Source organism: Lepisosteus platostomus, chromosome 21 (assembly GCF_059453375.1).
Source record: "Lepisosteus platostomus isolate fLepPlt1 chromosome 21, fLepPlt1.hap1, whole genome shotgun sequence".
Lineage (NCBI taxonomy): Eukaryota > Metazoa > Chordata > Actinopteri > Semionotiformes > Lepisosteidae > Lepisosteus > Lepisosteus platostomus.
Genome location: NC_142631.1, coordinates 9,692,554 through 9,711,297, shown reverse-complemented (window position 1 = coordinate 9,711,297; position 18,744 = coordinate 9,692,554). Strand labels below are relative to the sequence as shown.

At 39.8% G+C, this 18,744-nt stretch overlaps 2 protein-coding genes across 3 annotated transcripts; one reads left to right on the top strand and one right to left on the bottom strand.

Annotated features, from left to right (window-relative positions):
- The first annotated feature begins 39 nt into the window (after positions 1-39).
- dolk (dolichol kinase) lies at positions 40-7,467 on the top strand. Of its 2 annotated transcripts, none has more exons than XM_088615007.1 (2): positions 40-192; positions 1,096-7,467. In XM_088615007.1, the coding sequence occupies exon 2, from the start codon at positions 1,224-1,226 to the stop codon at positions 2,793-2,795; it is 1,572 nt and encodes a 523-aa protein (XP_088471133.1). In that variant the 5' UTR covers positions 40-192; positions 1,096-1,223; the 3' UTR covers positions 2,796-7,467. The 2 variants fall into 2 exon arrangements, with proteins under 2 accessions (XP_088471133.1, XP_088471134.1); XM_088615008.1 differs by lacking the exon at positions 40-192 and adding an exon at positions 238-602.
- A 1,010-nt stretch (positions 7,468-8,477) lies between these two features.
- On the bottom strand, positions 8,478-18,213 carry phyhd1 (phytanoyl-CoA dioxygenase domain containing 1). The gene is made up of 11 exons (XM_088615009.1): positions 17,932-18,213; positions 15,999-16,157; positions 15,098-15,173; positions 14,123-14,170; positions 12,996-13,051; positions 12,683-12,745; positions 12,023-12,044; positions 10,851-10,979; positions 9,883-9,999; positions 9,338-9,464; positions 8,478-8,976 (listed from the first exon to the last, which is right to left on the bottom strand). The coding sequence occupies exons 1-11, from the start codon at positions 17,962-17,964 to the stop codon at positions 8,916-8,918; spliced, it is 891 nt and encodes a 296-aa protein (XP_088471135.1). The 5' UTR covers positions 17,965-18,213; the 3' UTR covers positions 8,478-8,915.
- Positions 18,214-18,744: the final 531 nt, after the last annotated feature.

Genomic DNA, 18,744 nt, shown 5'->3' with positions numbered 1-18,744 from the left:
AAGCCGGCAACTGAGATGCGATCACTGTCTTGAACATAAACCATGTGTAGGAAGCAGAAAATAAAATCCGCCCTATTCATGTGATCAAGCTGTCAACATGGCCGCCTCCTAGATGTTAAAGACTAATAAAAAAATTATACGATCGAATGAAAGTACGCACAAAACGTGTTATGATCGCGGTGGACATGTGAAGTAAGTTAATTAACACATTTTATGATATCTGGGTAGTGTTATCAGTTGGCTTTTGCAAATTCATGGGGATGTTGCTTGCATGTCAGATATCTTGTACCTTGCACCCAGTTCCGTTATGTTGTAATTTCATACAATCGATTGGCTACCAACCAGTCTTGTTAAACCACAAAAGGCCTCAGTTAAAGCGGACTCGAATGCATTTACCGTGGAGCTCTTAAATATCCACGCGTTTCTCGTGTTTTCAATTTTGAGTTTTTTTTAATTTTGTAGCTTTTAACTATGGATAGGAAATTACGCACCTGCAGCCGAAAAACACTGTCTGAAATACGTTGTTTTATACAATAGCCGTTTAACATGTCAGTACTAGTCTACCTCAGTGGAGTGGTTTTATGAAAAAGCACAGCGTTAAGGTAAGCTGAATGTCAAATTGTTTCATGTTTCACAAGCTTTGTTAGGAACAGAGTGGTGTTTGAAACAAGAGCATTAATGTTTTAGAGAGGAGGCCATCCTGCTGATCTAAGTCGCTTGGGTGATACCGATACAGTACTAAGCTAAGTGATCCGAGGATTTCGTCGGGCTGCGTCTTGAAAGACGACATTACACGACCATAAAAGAACGTTTTTATTCTCTTCTGACCGGATACTCCGCGGATGTGTGATGCCGAAGAGTTTTATTAAATGTTTTATTACGTGGGGAGTAAAAGCACGTTTCCATGATTTGCTTACTTTTATTACGACAGAATTGTAGTATTTTGCCCTGACCGTTGGCATTTCTAATTGGTGACGTCTCTCGTGTCCGTGAGGGTACATCGGCTTGCAAATACGCTATAGTAAAAAATGACAGAATTATAGAGTTAAATCATTCCACCGACCGAGACTAACACTGTAATATATATATCGATAGGTGGCGTAAGAATGAAGAATGGAAAAATGTGAAGCATTACATCAAGGAAGTGGCCTGCCCTGGATGCAAGAAAATACCGATAAATAGCAGTTTTGAGAAGCACCCCTGAAGCTGCAGGATCTGCAACCATGCTGACGAATCCTGTGTTCGTGGAGTCAGTTATTGTTTTCACTATTGTTTTGTGTGTCCATTTTGTGGTTTGGAATCAGCTGTCATGGTGTTCCATTGCCTTGGCCATTCAAGCCTTCTATGTCCAGTACAAATGGGACCGCCTCCTGAAATCTGGCGGGGCTGTGTTTCAGTTCAGACCCTCTGCAAACAGTGGCATCCTGCCCGCTTGCATGATCATGCCTCTACTTGGCCTGGCCCTGAAAGAGCGCTGCCAAGCCTCCGGAAATGTGTACTTCGAGCGCTTTTCAATGGTGGTCACCGCGACAGGGATGATGCTGGCTCTGTTTCTCTCCCTGATTGCCCTCGGCATCACCAGGCCTGTGCCGACCAACACCTGTGTCATTTCTGGCATTGCTGGTAGCGCCGTGATCTACACGATCAAGCAAACCCTGACGGTCTCTGAAGTCATTGAAGTGCTGGAGGTGCTTCTGATCTTCGTCTACCTCAGCCTGATCATTCTGTACCTCCTGCCTCGCTGCTTCACTCCTGGTGAGGGCCTCATCATCATCGGTGGTATTAGCTTCATCATCAACCAGCTCATTAAGCGCTCCCTGAATGCCCCTGAATCCAAAGGGGATCCCATCAACTACTTCCTGCTAGTGATCGTGGTTGGATGTCTCTTGTTGGGGATCTTCTTCACCCTGCTCTTCTGCTTCATGGAGTCGGAGACCTGGGTGTCCTCCCTGTTTTTCCACATGATGACGGCAGTTCTTGGCTTGGGGATTATCATGCCATGGCTTGCCCTCCTGATCCGAAGGCACCCCTTAATGTGGCTGATCGACTTCCTCCTCCTGAGTCAGAACAGACTCTGCCTGCTGGCCTACTGGGTCCTGCTGGCAGTGCTGGCGTCTCTGGTGGTGTTCCACCAGAACTACAAGAGGTCTTTGGGGTCCAAGAAGCACCAGGCCTCTACAGTCGTGAGGAAGTACTTCCATTTCATTGTGGTGGCCACGTACGTGCCCGGGCTGATTTACGACCGTCAGCTTCTGCACGTCGCCTCCGTCACCTGCTTGGCCGCCTTCCTTCTCCTGGAGTACGTCCGCTACTTTCGGATCAGACCCGTCGGGCACCTCCTCCGGCAGCTGCTGTCTCTGTTCCTGGATGAGCGAGACTCCGGGCCCCTCATCCTCACCCACATCTACCTTCTCCTCGGGATGTCCCTTCCCATATGGCTGTACCCTGGACCCTGCATGCCTAAAGGAAGCCTCCCAGGAGTGGGGGGACTGGTGCCCTATGCTGGTGTGCTGGCCGTCGGTGTTGGGGACACTATGGCATCTGTGTTCGGCAGCACCATGGGAGAGGTCCGGTGGCCCGGGACCAAGAAGACCATGGAAGGGACAGCCACTTCGATCTTCGCCCAGATTATTGCTATTGCTCTTTTCCTCATTTTTGATGAGGCCATTAACTTGAACACCAGCTATGCTTGGATAGTAGGTTCAGTCACACTGGTTTCTTTACTAGAGGCCTACACAGCCCAGATAGACAACCTCCTACTACCCCTTTACCTTTTTATACTGCTCATGCTATGAAGGTAAGAGAACATTAAAAGCCCTTTCATTTTTTTAATGCTTGTACTGTATCTCCTTACAGTACTGAACAGAAAGTCATATTGAAAATATTCCAATAGTTCAGGGGTTTGAGGAGTTTGAATCAAATTGCATTTCTACATTTACTGCTATTTTTTTGAAGGGGAAGCAGCTTTAGCTTTGGAATGAGAAGAATACTGCACTCTAAGGCTAGCTGTACTTGAAAGCACTTTGGTTAATCAACACTGGCCACTTCAACACTACAGCAAGAGTAAGATATTTAAGGCAGATTAATCACAATTCAGTATAGTTATGGGTGGTCATAGCAACATAAGAAGTAAAAAAAATGCTATTTAGTGTCTCTGTGGCAGTGTTAGTTTTTCTATTGTTTGGGTAGAATTTAGGAACTGTATTTTGTCAAAATAGCGCTGATAGTACTTTAGCAGTTTTGTTCCTGAGTGAGTATTAAAAGAGGAGGCTCAATATACTTACTGTAATATATCCCTTTGCAGTTCCAGCTAGCGCACAAGTCCCAAAAGTATTTCATAATATTTTTTTCAGATGGTGCACAGCAAAGAGAAGTCAAAATACTGTTTTTCGTTTTGTAATATGTAGTTTAGAATCAGTTTACATCTGACAACAATTACACCACCTAGTGATTATGGAAGTAAATTGTGAATGGTGATGATGCCTTTTCCTTAATCAAATGTACATTTTTCTCACCCTAAAGCTTAAGCTTTATTGAGGAATTTTTTACTTGAATTTCTCCGTTCCATGTTTCCTCAGCTTTTAACATGATTGCAGCAGATATTTGTCAAACCACTATTTTGTTTTCAGAATGTGAATTTGTCTTTCTCATTTCTGTGGAAGTACTAGAAATATTAAGACTTGGATGTGAAAAAGCATTGTGAATACTATATCATTACGGGCACCGAATTTAGCTAGAGAAAAATGTAATAATTGAAAGTATAGATATGTGATCTATTTAGTTTTTATTAGACATTTTATATGACTGAACAAGTAGTAAAAATAAACAATTTCAGTGGTGGAACCTTCTTCAGGTTTTTATATAAAGGTTTTTAGGTTCTTCTGCATAACCTAATATAAGCTACAGATTTGAAACCTTGAAAATAGACCTCAGTTCTGTATTTGTATTTCCTCTTATAGCTGTCAAGGAATTCCCTTGACTACAGTTAAGTTTGGCCACCAATCATACGAGTAAACACGACTGCCTTAAATATGTCTTCTCTAAGACCAGCATGTAGTAAACTATCTTTTGCCTCTACTTTGGCTTGTAAGTGAGTTGCCATGCTCTGCATACTCACTAGATGGCAATATGCTACATCACTAAGCCAGTCTTCTCAAAGTACTGTAAAATATATCTATTATTTAAACAACATTTAAAAAGTCACTTGTGCATTATGTAACACTGTCATACAGAGGGAGGACACATAGTTTCGTTTCTAATTAGGAAAATTCTAGCTAGCTAAGATTCTACAACCTTCTTTCTGTTATATTCACTGAAGATGTATCTACATATCCTTAATGTTAATTGCTCTTGCAACACACTAGTAATGTCTACAAAAATAAATAGTATCCCAGGTTGCCCTTATTTTACTTTTCAATGATCCATTTTTTATTTAAAAAAACACCAGATTTGAAACTGCGCTTAGAGTCCTGGTCCTTTCTTCATCACAATAGACTGAATTGTATTCAGATGCTGCATTTCTTGTACTGTATGTCAGAAGAAGCAGAACTAAAAACTCTCAGTTTCAGGGACAAAAAAAAACCTATCCTGTAGGTATTTAATTATTTCGCAGCAAGGTATTGAAAATGGCAGATCATCCTGCAAGACTTTAAAACCCAGCTACTGAAAGGGTTGTGACCGTCGAGGACAAACACAACTCCTGTAGTCAGTTGTAAGTTTCAATCATTAGAGCAGCTCACAGCTGTTGCCCTAAATGTAAAAGATTGTGTGTTATGCAACAGCAGGAGAGGAGAGGTATTACCGAAACACACATGCTTCATAAAAGGGGCTATAAAAATAGTTTTGGCTGGAATCCCTGTTAAATCGCAGTGTGGTGCAGCAATTTATCAGAACACTCCAGCAGCTAAGTAAGCTCTTTGTTTCATTTTGTGTTTTCATTCGTCTGGGGAAACCTTGTTCATTTTCTAATTAAGATGATTGTGATGCCACACAGGTGCATGTCATAGCCTGGTGGTACTGTGAGGCTACATTGTTTTTGGAGAGGCCAACACATTTCTGCCAGTGGCTTTCTATATTGTTTTAATTTGGGTCAACTTTTTATTTGGGTCAACTTCTGATGTGGTACGCATTTCATAAAGGCAACCAAGAAAAGTGTTTTAGATATGTTTATAGTTGTTATGAGCAAGGCTTGTAAAATAACATGTTGCTGTTAGTAGTCAATGTAAGTATGCAATGACTGGTGTTGAAAATGTGCCCTCGTATGGACATGGGCTGTGGCCCAGAGAAAGAGGTGTTTCAGTGAAGATGGTGTAATAAAAGTACAGTAACAGTACAATGGGAGACAGCCGGACAATGGTTCAGAGCTATTTAAGAGGAGAAACTAGACATCTGTGAGGATGGGCAATATATTTCTAATGGCCTTATATTCTATAATCTCTAGGTATGACTTGGAATGCATGCAGAAGATATAGCTTAGACAGAAGCTTGCAATTTTCTAACCCCATGTGGAAAAGGAGTCTTTAGAGAGCCATGTAGTATTACGTTAAACCTATGGCATGGCACAACTGTGAAACATTTAATTTTATAGTGTCATAGAATAGTGAAAACCACACCCTTCTTGACATGTAAAATTATTTCAAATGCAGCTGCCTTAATATATATGCTAATCAGCTACTTGTTCCCTCATGTCATTAGCTACTCCAAATGCAGCATGCAGATTGTATGGTATATACTGAGCAAGCTTTGCAATTTTTAACTGCCTGGAATGCTTAACAGGGAGAGTTTCTGTAGAAGACATGTTGTTCAGACATGGGATCAAGCAGTAATTTTTAGATTCTTTAAAATGCATGAGTAATAGCGCTCCACATACACAACATACAGAGGTACCATAGGAAGAACATCCTATCTGAGGCAAGTGTGTGCTTCTCTCCTTCTTCTGTCCTGTATTCAGTTCTCTCTTCTTTTCGTACTGAACAGGGCTACAGTCATAAGATGGTCACTGATTTCATTATTCTCTCCCATATTCGTATTATATTTCTTGAGGTTATTTGAAATGGAATCAAGATGTATTATCTAGATATGCTTTCAAAAGTTAGAATAGTTTACTCCATAGAAAATGCATTTTTCTGCCGATTAAAGTTCCCTACCAGATAAACCCAAACTTTCTTGTCAAGAGCGACATGAAATCACAGTCTCTGAAGTGTGTTTAAATGTGCATGAAAGATGTGCAGTGCAAATGTGATTAATTTGGTGTTCTTGTTTTTTTGTGTGTGGTTTTTTTTTTCCTTGCTTGCTTTTTTAATATATGAAGAAATGTTCAGCAACAGCTTTGAAATCGTCTCTGTTTTGCTTTGAAAGACCAGTGCTGAGAATTGTATGGCTGTTTGGCTCTCATGTTGAAATGTCAGTCTGGATTTAGTGGCGGAAATCAAGTTGCAAATTTTGGTGACCATGAGATCGGGCAACAAAATAGACAGTGCTGACTTGTCTTTGTTAGCATGGCACTGAGTTTGGGAGAGCAGGATTAAGCTAATGTTCATATGCCTACCTAAATAATTTGCAGAAAAAGCAATTGGCAGCCCCATAATCAGGCTGCATGTTCATTTCTAATTTAGTGAAGGTAGAAATAAGGCTTCATTAACTTAACAAAGAACCTTTAAGGGTTGCAAATCACACTTTGGAAATAACATTTCTTTACTGGTAGATATTTTTGCATTGTGAAGCTTTACCACTCTATTCATGAGCACCAATTCCACAAGATTAGAATGTTTGGTGCTAATCTTTCTTTCCTGGTTTGGATCTTCTCCTGTTTGTTCGATGCACTAAGTGTGGCACAGACCTACATACGTACATGACTTTCGAAGAGAGTCACTGAATTAAAAATGCACACTCTTGTGAAGGTCCTTTGTTTCCTCCTCCTTCTTGATATGGACCGGCTTTGAACTTGCGTTACAGGCCCTAGGAAGAGTAGTCAGGGGGGAACGAAGATCAGCTGAATTTCACACAAAAAAGGGAACTCGTTCGACCTGAAAACAAAACGTCCGCAAGATGTTGCAACCTTGACAAGTAATTGCACTATGACATTTAAAGCCATATCTATCCACTAATAGGTTGCTGCACTATTATTCAGGGTTGCTTTTAATGTTGACTTACTGTATACTGTACATACACTTCTCATATCTCCCCTTAACCTACAACCTGGTTTCTAACATGAAATCCAACCTGCCATACCAAGAATAAGGAGGCTAAACAGACACTAAATTTAACCTGTAGCCTCTTAGTTGACCTGTATCATGCTTGCCTACCTTTGCACATGAAGGACCAGAACAATGTTATGACTATGTTTTAATCATGTATATAAAAGATGTTAACATCTCTTCTGAATGGAATAATGTGCATTTATATCATGTATGTTTTCTTACAGGGATCTGTGATAAATAAACCACAGGATTTGTACAATCAAAACAATGTGTGTATTATTTGTTCCTTCTTTAGCCTATAGAAATGTAAAAAAAACGATCAGGTTTTTCGTAGAATGAAATCTGAGAGAGAATAACTCTTCGAGAAACTTCAGACAAAAAGTTTAAACCTTGTAATTTGCTTTTCGTAAATTAATCTGCCAAACTGAGCTTTTGTTTTAATTTTGCTGGCGTGATTTTTTTGTAAAGCGTGAAAAGGAAAGTTCAAGCCTAAAAAAGTAGTAGTCCAAATATTCAGAACACACGGTCAGATGAAAAGAGAGACTACAGTGGCACAAGCGACATGAGACAGACTTCCACCACGTTTAGAAATATCGCCATCCCCTGGAGAGCTGATGGAATCGGTGGAACTCGTGGATTAATCCCACATGCACTGCTCTCGTCACCATCTCAGGTCAGATAGAATCTGTGCCTCTTCCCACTCAGGGAGTTCTTACAGCTAACAGAGGCCCAGTACAGCAGGTGACCGGTGAGTGTGAGAACATATGCTGTACCACAGGAAAAACTTCGATTTAGGGTGGAAAGTGTATTCCTGCGACTGTACAAATAATAATAATAATAATTGCTTACACTTATATAGAGCTTTTCTGGACACTCCACTCAAAGCGCTTTACAGGTAATGGGGACTCCCCTCCACCACCACCAATGTGCAGCATCCACCTGGATGATGCGACGGCAGCCATAGTGCTCCAGAACGCTCACCACACATCAGCTATCAGTGGGGAGGAGAGCAGAGTAATGTAGCCAATTCATAGACTGCCTGCCTGAAATAAAACGAAATGGTGACGAACCACGCCTACTGGGTAAAGAAGGGAGAGCTTTCCAGTTGTGATGTAATAAATAAGCACAGTTTTTTTTCCCCCCTGATGCTTCCTCTGGTAATGGGAATGACCAAAAAGTATTTCGTTCTTCTGGTGGATGAGAAAAGGCGATGAACTCGGGGTTGACTATAATCTCATAGCCAGCTGTTCAAACAATTTCAGGCCACTGGCCAAAATCTGAAATTCACCAATATTTGTTTTTTTATTAACACTTTGATGACTACTCAGTAAATGGTATTGCACATTTCACGGTTACAGCCATAGGGAAACACTTGTTGGCAGGAATTACTAGAATTACAAAAAAACAGATTGTCAAGAAAGAAAGAAACTTTGATTTCATTGCTGGCTCTTGTATTATATCTGTGAAGACATAACTGTTTGGTCTTTACTTCAATCCAACAGCCTGTTGATGTTACATAAACATCTTAATTTTAATCTTACTACCACTGAGTTTAAATGGAAAGCAAAGTCACGTTGAGGCACAGATCCACATACTATGTTTCTGAATTATGGTACTGTAGGTGCAGCTGAAATTGCTTACAGTATAAACTTCACTGAAAGACCGGGGTCATCAAGGGTCTCAAAAATTTCCAAGTTAGGATGAGCATGTCAGTCTTCAGGGAACACAGCTCTGTGTATACAGTGATGGGAAGGGTAGCTCTGGTGTAGGCTGTAACCTGGAAAAACAGCATGGAAAATGGTCTTTTTTCCATTTCAGACAGTGTACTTTCCTGCCTGCCTGCTACCAGGATTGCCTTATAGTTTTCATGAATAAAACTTATTAATATGGTAAAATAATATAATATTTATAGCTAAAAAGCAGTGTAGTCCTCAGATACATAGCACATTGTAGCAAAGCTTTCACTTAGCCATGATCTCAAATTTACAGCTGACATTTGTCTTGTTTGAGCAACACAGTCTACTAGTCCACTTGAGTTAGCAAATACTGAAAAGGAAAACGAGACTGAAATGGAAACATTCTGCATTTTAACCCTGCGCTGCAAATCTCCAGCATTTACAGAACCCTCCTGTCCTCACCAGTTCTGGGGATTCCAGCTCGTGCCCTCGGACTCCATGATGTGAAAGGCGTAGACGTGGCGAGACCGGTCCGACGTGTTCTGTGCGCTGCGGTGCACCACCTCCCCATGGATAAGGACCAGCCCACCTTTACAAACACACCCCCGCCGAAGCTCAGTCCACCACTAGGCCACTTCCAAACCCTAGACAGCCTTCGAACACTTCTTCGAAAATCAAGTCCATCAATCTTCCTTTTCTGAGTTTCTTTCCTTAATGATTATTAACATGACTGTACACACTACTGATTTTTCTTCAATGTGAAATTATTACCTCTCTATTGACATGTACATGCAAGCTTCACTATCGATGAGCCACTAAAAATTAAAAACCTGCACAAACTCTTCAGTCTGAAAAACCTCCTATCCTTTTTAACATACTGATGACATATTTTGAAATATCAAGGAAGCCTAACTGTTGACTGCACAAAGCATAACTAGTATGTTTGGAAGAGGAAGTTCCACAGAGGTGTCTTGCAGTCTAGTACCTGAACCACAGTCTGTGTTTACCTTTCTTCACTGGAGCGGGGACAAACTGGTCCTCGTCGTAGGTTCTCTCTCTGCCAATGAAATCTGTTAAAGGGAAGGTACCCTTCGGAGTGCGGACCATTCGTCTTGTGATCCCGTCTGGGGGTGCAAAGTTTAAAGCTATATAAACTAAAACAATAGCACCGCCATTGCTTCCTACTGTCAATATACAAATGAGCATTCCAATGCTACTGGCAATCTGTGGGAAAATGGCAAATGAGGCACTGAAAATGCAAATAAAGCAACAAAAATAAAGGTATAGCAAACTTAAATAAAGCCCACACAGACTACAGACATCTAATTTGGCCATGGGTATGAACTGCAAAGTAGCTGTTCTCTCTTAAAGCTCCATAGATTCCTACTATAGCTTGCCTTCTTACTCAAGCAGCACTGAAGCAATTTATTTTTCAAGCACATGTTTTCAAACAGAGTGGTAAGTATTCAGACAAAACACAAGGGCCTAGAAGACATGGACAAGAAACAACAGCATGTGGAGGTCACTAAGGAGGTCACATGTTGAAATCTGGGGTTTTAACCAGAAATGGAATGATAAAAACACAGAACTGAAACTAAATTATTCAAGGAACAAATGCAAATAAAATTAACTCATTTACATTTTGGAACTGGATATTCAATATTTCATTAATCTGTAAATATAGTTATTTTCTTCTTCATTTTCAGTAACAATACAGCAGAGGTGAGGGAAAGCAGAGGGGAAATTCTGGTATTAATCCATATTTTCATTAGTTTGACCCACAATAGTTGGAGACAAGACGTTAGGAAGTTTTGGAACCGAATTTGAAAAATGCTGCCATTTGAAACCAAACTAAATTGAAAACAAAATCTGGTTTACATCTTTGGCTTGAATACCCATTTCCAGTGTCTTTTAATGCACGCCTGGGCTTAACATGGGACAGTATAAGGTTGTGGAGGGTGTCCGTGTGCCTTACTTCTGTGAGAACCAGGAATGAACCACAGACAGCCATTCTCCGGCGTAGCGTCTTCAAGAGGGATCCAGAGTCCTATCACTCTGCCTAGGGGCTCTGTGTGCAGGAAGGTGGCATCCTGGTGTGGCATCACTGTGGGCACCCACATGAAAAACACCAACAGTGGGCTTGGTGCTCTTGTTTAATCCTCCCCATTAAATCATAGCAGACCAAAGTACTTTTTCAAAGTCCTGCACTACTCCAGTGCTTTCCTGTTTGGTGAACGAGCTGTATAATTCAAGACCTCTGGAGCACTGTATTATAAAATAATCACATACAGTACCATTCCATTTCCTCATTAGTACGGAAGTCCTGTTTGCTTTGCCACTTTCTGGAAATCCTAGTATGCAGGTTCTTGCCTCTGACAAGGTTGGGTACTGGCTGGATACTCTGACAACTTTATAAAGTTTTTAGAGCAGGCGCAAGCATCCCGAGTTTCTCAGAAACACAGCACTCCTTCATGTAGGCAATATCAATGCACCTTCTCTCCTGCCTTGCCACTTCTGCATTTCAAACCTCTATGCTAGAGAATGTGGAGAAGCAAACCAGCTGAACAAAATATCAGTACTAATAAGCAAATCAAGTGATTAGTGTTACTACTTAAAGATTTATGTAAAGAAGCCCAGTAACCCTTCAAAACAAACTCAGATTATCAAGCTATCTTTTGACATGTTGTTGAAACTCCTCTTAGACATTTTATCAGGATTCTGAATTTTAAAGACTTAAAAGGTAAAAAGTTGTATTTACAAATGTACTTGAATCCGTTCAGCAAAGTATTTCCAGCTCCCCACCGATAAACTACCCTACTTCACCTCTGTCAATTATCACAGAGGAGCAAGGCAGTAGTTGAAGGATCAATCCTGTTTGCTTAATATGATAATCTCATTAAAACACACAACTACAAACAAGTCTTCCACCTCAGCTCTAATAATAAGTACCTAATTAAACTAATATTTTGCTTAATTAGGCATTACATCCGTTCCCCCAGGTCTTAATAACGTCTGAAAAACAGACTTCAAGGAGGTTTATACCTCCTACAATATTTCTGTAACCTGTAACTCTTACACCTACCAGAAGCTGCATCCTAAACAATTCAGTACTGCATTTCAGGGTATCTACACAGAATCACTTCTTACCTTCGCCACCAATCCCAGGTTGCTGAAAAGCAAAAGCAAAATGTATGTGAAAAAAGAATAAGGAGTTAGTTTTCTCTGTTAATGCTGACTTACCTACAGTATTAAACCTATTAATGGTGCAGAATAATTGTAAGTTTCATTTTTATTGTTTCTAGTACCCAAGGGATACAGCAGAAATAATCTTGAAGACTGTGGTTTCAGATTTTTTTTCATGGTATTTCATGGCAAAGACAACTGGATACTCTATAAGTGACTCGTTTTAATTTTAATTATGATTCCTACGGTCTTGAAAGAAGACTGAATGGTCATGGTGCTTGCTGAAGGTAGCTGGCAGACTGGAGCAATGATTTCCAGAGTGCACCATGACCATAGCATGTTTTCTTTCTCTAAAGGGACATTTTTCTGCCTTGGAACTATAGGTTTATTCCATGCTGAAAAAAAGAAGAAAGAAAACAAAATGTTTCGGCCAGAAACCAGAACCAGGCATTTATCTGCCTTGGTGTTTTGAATTTTCTTCTCTCTGCTAGATACCAAGTTGTGTAAGGGCATTAATTCCATCCTTTGTCAAAACAGATGATAGCACCTGTCAGGAAAATCATTAAAACACATTTTAATGACTATATTATATTAAATATATACATGAATACCTGTGTACTGTACCTTAAAAATATACATGCTTTGCAGGACTACTGGACATTTCAAGTCAAGCTTCTTGGCCAAATTCTGGAAACAACAGAGAAATGAGACTGATTAGCCTCACCATTAAAGAGTCTGCTGTAGTAAACATGTTGTGGGGAATAACACTCAAGAGAGCTAAAGTAATGTTTCATACAGTAGCTGCAAACTACAGTATACACATTATACAAACCTAGAGTTTCTTAAAACTAAAACTCATTCTTGACCATTGTTGTACATGCATAAAAGGAGTAAACAATCTGAAATATAATTTGTTGCTCTCTTTTCTCTATCTTACCTGAACCATTGGAGAATATGTGACATTTTTATAAAGTGGCTCATAAGCATGTAGTGCTGTAAAAATAAAAAAATAAAGAAATTTAGACTGAGACAGTTTGAAAGGTTGTATGGAGTTCATTATCACCAGCTCATCACACAAAAAGTCTACAAACAAACATTCAAACCTGATTAAATTATGCACAAGCCAAACATTTCTTAAATCAAGACTTTCAAATTCCAGTCTTAATATGTTTAATCACTAGAATAGAGTGGTATAGAGACTAATAAACAAACATCAGGAAAGAATACACAAATGAATTTAAAAGTATGTGTATCAAAAGAAATGTGTTTTAAGTACAAAATTGTATTCTAATAAGAATTCATACATCTTCCCATTTTCCCGATGCTGCTAATCGTTGCAGTAACCCATAGTCTGTACCAAAAGCCTTGGGAATAAGGCAGGACTACAGCTCATTACAGCAGACAAACACAATTTAGAGACACCATTGAACCTAGTCAGCATGTCTTTAAAAGATGGGAGGAAAGCACCTAGAAAAAATCCACACAACCAGAGAGAACATGCAAACCCGAATAGAGAACTCTATTGTTCGGAATCGAATCCAGAACTATGAGGAAGCAGAGTGAATTGTCACGCCACCATGCTAACCAATATTTAAGAAATTTAATTTTAAAATCACAAGGGCTTTCTACAAATTCGAAGTTTGCTATATCTGCTCTGTCACATGAAAAGCCATGTTCAGGCTTTTTCAGTGAAAGAAAGATTCAGAGCACACAATTCACAGGTCTGCAGTCTTTGTTTTTTTTAACCTAAACGCCAGATTGTCTTTCAATATTTCAGATGTGAGACATTAAGAAAACAAATTAGAGAATTGCTGACCACATTTACTAGAACAAGAGTTTCTGGTAACAAATCAGTCATTTCAAACTCCCTGTAATGGTGAGTCCTGAGCAATTCTATCTTTTGGAAGAGCTCGGTAGCAGTGCCAATGCCCCAGAAAGGCAAAGAACTCCCAATTGATCCACTGTACAAAAGTCACACACTTCCAATAGAGTAAGTTAAAGAATAACAGCAGAGAGAGACAATTTCTTCTGCATGTCCCACTGATTCGCACATTAAAATCTTACCATGTCCAATTTTATTCAGAGAATGCTGCTTTGGCACAATGAAGTCTCCTAGATAGGAAAAATATACAGAAAGTAAAAAACTGCTTTTAATCGAATACAAATGGAGTTTTTAATGAAAGTTCGGGAGGAATGAAAGCAGCCGAGCTCATTCGACACAGCTGCCACAGTTCTCACTAATCCTGACGTAAGCAACCGGTCTCCATATATATCAAACTTCACCCTCTCCTCTTCCTCGTTCGTTTTCTGCATCCCTCCTCCACCCCCTCTCCACCTTTGCAGCTTCCCCATTGGTCGCATGGGGGTCCTATCCTCCCCGTCCAACGGCCGGGAGGTTGGCCCTCAGCCAAGCGGGTTACGCCAAATCTCCACATCTCAATAAATGATTCTAATTTCTCCCAAGCTTTCGGCTGCCGTCATTCCTCGTGAAAACATATAGGCATTCTTTTCACCCCGTGTAAATTAAATGGCAGAAAATGTTTTTTTTCTCCTTTTATAAAACCTTAAAATAAATGCACTAATCACCGCATTTTCCAAATAGTTAAGATATAATTTAACAAACACTTTTTAAACAAATACTATACTTTATGAGGGGTATGATAGCATAGTGGGTAAGACTCTGGATTCAGAACTGCTGTGGGGGTTCGGGTTCAGGTCTCCCATCTAGAGGGGGAGTCCTGTGCTCTCCATTCATTTAATATTGGTTCCAATAATGTAAACTACAGCCTGGTCAGTTGCTGTGGTATACCCTTTTTCTTTTTAACTGTATCTTAGCAACACTTTAATACCCAGCAATTCCATTGTTTTTTTCAATTTTGGTTATAAAGGCATACAAACCTTGCATTAAAAAAGCTAATTCCAAAGCTGGAAATCTACATTATGAGTATTTGGTCACTTTACATACATTTCTTATTTCATTATAAAGGGGGTGTGGCTCAAGTGGTAAGCTATATGGTATTAAACATCTTTAAAATGTACCTTTTGAGTTAAAAACCCCTGTCTCAAAGAAGAAATGGATCTTGTCTCCACTTGTCAAGAAATACTCAGCATTCCCCTTAGGAAAAAGAAATCAAGTTGAACCAATTCTCAGGAAACGTTTCAAGTCATAGGTCTTTTGCCACAATGAAGAACATTTAAAACTGAATACAAAACAGTTAATGCCTTGAATAATATTAATCAAGAGAGAAAAGGAGTTCAGAGCAGGAATCTTACCTGCATCTTTAAAACAGAAAGAAGGAAGCATGCAAAGTGAAACATATTGTATATTTATATAAGGTTCCACCTGGCAAAAACAGAATTCAGAAAATATTCATCAGTTCACCCACAACAGAGGCTTGGAATGCAGCAGCACGTTTAACAGCAGTGAAGTAAGAGAAGCTGTAGTCCTTTCATTTTAGGAATGAAGTATATACACGCTGTATGATGCCTTGCCCCTAGAATGCACACTGTGGGTTAAGCGTTTTATTGAAATATATACAGAATTCTGAGGGGGGATATATAGCTATTTTGCATTCAGAATTTGCCAATAACCTTATTTTTTTTAAAAAAAACATAACATCAAAAACACAGTCAAAAGTAAGACTGCAAATCCCTGGGTTGTGTTGTGAGCCTCAAACCATTTTTTTGTACATTACGACAGACTTCACAGCTGCACAGGATCTTGATCCATCTCTGGATGTTCATAGTACACTATCAGATGGGCAGAATGTTCTGAGGAGGTTACTTGAAAAAAGGTCAATCTATTGAATCTTCTCTAATGTTTAGAGTACTCAACAACTGTCTTATCCCATTTTATCCTATGTCTGGCGCCGACGATATCTACTCCTATAGATAAAGAAGCAGTAAATGACAAACCTGACAGGTGGTCGTCATATCATACCTGCGATTTCAACTGCTCGTCGTGGTCAGTGGAGAACTGGATTCTGCAGTGCGGGGGCACATCCATGCTGTCCACAATCTCCGCCATCCTCTTTCGCAGCGCATCGCACTCCTCTGGGCTGAGAAACCCCTCTAAAACCAGGTAGCCATCCTCTCGGAACTGTCACAAACCGGGGTAAAGTTAGCTTGAAGTTCGAAAACGATTTTGGCACGCCTGTAGCGCTTTCACGAAACCTCTTAGAGTTGCGAGAATACTTCCTTTGTGTATTAAATACATTGTGAATGCTTTCTCAGCCTTTACTTTGCCGTTTTTATTACATTTTTTTGACCAAGCACGAATATTCTTTTGTCCATATCTCCGCAATGGAAGCACAGAACGCCTTCAAACCAAATGCATTTTAAAGACCACGACTTGTGGATATTTCCACAGCCTTTACATCAAACTATCAGTGAGCTAATTATCTTTTTTTAAACCTCCGGTTTTTCATCGATGCGTAATTACGCACGAACTGGAACCCGGGGGACCGCTGTGTGCACACGTTCACAACGCGAGAAATACTGTTCAATACGGCTTCATGCGAAAAACCCGTATATGACCATAGGAAGCAGAACAGCGCAGTCTCCAATTACCCAGACTGTAAGCACGGGAATAAAGCTTTGTGTTATCTTCAGAAAATCCTAAAAAATATAAAGAAAGGTTCCACAACCCAAAACAAAGCTGGGAAAAGTCAGAGGACCTGCTTAGTGTGCAAACCACTTGCAGCATTGTGGGTGCTGTGGTTTAAATGCTATTGGTTTGTGAACAGAATACCCCCATCCCAGTGCATTGTGCCACATTAAATAAAAGCACGAGAAAAAGAGATTCAGAACACAAAGCTGTGTCAGTGTTCTGTGTAAAAAGTCGGTTTGAACATCATGGGAGCTGTTTTTAATAAGCCGCTGAGAAAAGAATATTTTAATCTTCCTGCTGTCAGTAGTATTGTGAATATAGTTGACCCTTACCTGAATGAAAACAGGATGTAAAGGAAGGGTTTCAGAAATCAAACAAAGCTTTATTCCCGTGCTTACAGTCTGGGTAATTGGAGACTGCGCTGTTCTGCTTCCTATGGTCATATACGGGTTTTTCGCACGAAGCCGTATTGAACAGTATTTCTCGCGTTGTGAACGTGTGCACACAGCGGTCCCCCGGGTTCCAGTTCGTGCGTAATTACGCATCGATGAAAAACCGGAGGTTTAAAAAAAGATAATTAGCTCACTGATAGTTTGATGTAAAGGCTGTGGAAATATCCACAAGTCGTGGTCTTTAAAATGCATTTGGTTTGAAGGCGTTCTGTGCTTCCATCGCGGAGATATGGACAAAAGAATATTCGTGCTTGGTCAAAAAAATGTCATAAAAACGACAAAGTAAAGGCTGAGAAAGCATTCACAATGTATTTTATACACAAAGGAAGTATTCTCGCAACTCTAAGAGATTTCGTGAAAGCGCTACAGGCGTGCCAAAATCGTTTTCGAACTTCAAGCTAACTTTACCCCGGTCTGTCACCAAACACATGACACTCCTGTAGGCGTTGTGTGCGCTTTAGGGAAGTTCTGTTCTATCACACCGTACAAGAAAGCGAAGTACAATTAATATCGTATGTTCAATAGCTAACAATTTAATTGAATTTTATGTATAAAACAACTGTCATGGTTATTTTAACTCGAGTGGTAACTCAGACGTAATCAACACTCGCGTAATCTATAAAATGCGTAATTCCGCGAAAGTGGTTTCATTTTAAAGAACATTGTGGAGTTCAAAAAGGAAAACTTAAAACATAAAAATTACAATGTGTATTTATACTTCAGTTCAGATACATGAGAAAAATAATAATTCAAAAGCAGAAATCAGACGTTGCCGAAGAAAACCCCAATTTTAAAATGTTTCATTTGCTTACCTTCTGAACCTGCTCGTCTGTAATAAAATTCATGTTTTTACCAGTTACCCTTAGAAGGTCAAATCCTATCCAGTTTTCGCCTCCACACAAGACTGCCTTTCCAACATGTGATTTTAAAGCCAGTTACACTGGACTGATAAATGGCTTGAAGGGATAATAGGATTACTGTTTAACTAATTCATGATGACTGACCCGGCTACAACAGTTTGGGAAGATTGCAATGCGCCCTCTGGCGCCTGAGAATAATACACCAAACGTTGATCAACCAGAACTCTCAACTTTCTAAAAAAAAAGAGACCAAACCAAGTGATCAACTCACTTTTAAAACAAGTAACCCTTAATGATTGACAAGTATTACCATAGTAACATGGCCTCATTTTTCCTGTTGCAGTTTTCATTGATCTCAGTCCTTTTACCAACGAGAAGGTACAAAGTCTTGGTTAACTTATCTACTGAATAAAAAAATATACTGCTCTGCATTATGTTTCCAACCATGAACTTTGATATGAACAGAGCCTTACAGTGAGGGCTTATACCACAATTCAAAAGAAAATTGATTACTGGGCAGCTAGTGCAAGGATGTGCAACCTGTGCAACCTACCTGACCTTTCACTGAAGGAAGAAAGCAGCAGGCAGACCAGTGTTTGCATGGTTTACTTTATTATCATTTTATATCAGAAACGTAAAAAAAAGGAGAAAACATTTATAAAATACTCAGAGCACTCGCTCACACTTATCGACAACAGTGAAAATTGGGTTACAGTGTTTGTTTCAGGCTCTGACCCCAAACTGCAGAACAGGAGACTGAAATAG

Coding starts and splice junctions, on each gene's coding strand:
- dolk (XM_088615007.1), top strand. CDS start 1,224: ATGCTGACGAATCCTGTGTTCGTGGAGTCAGTTATTGTTTTCACTATT.
- phyhd1 (XM_088615009.1), bottom strand. CDS start 17,964: ATGAATTTTATTACAGACGAGCAGGTTCAGAAG. Junction 16,158..17,931: donor CAGACGAGCAGGTTCAGAAG/GTAAGCAAATGA, acceptor GGTTTGTGACAG/TTCCGAGAGGATGGCTACCT. Junction 8,977..9,337: donor AGCTGGAATCCCCAGAACTG/GTGAGGACAGGA, acceptor CTGTTTTTCCAG/GTTACAGCCTACACCAGAGC.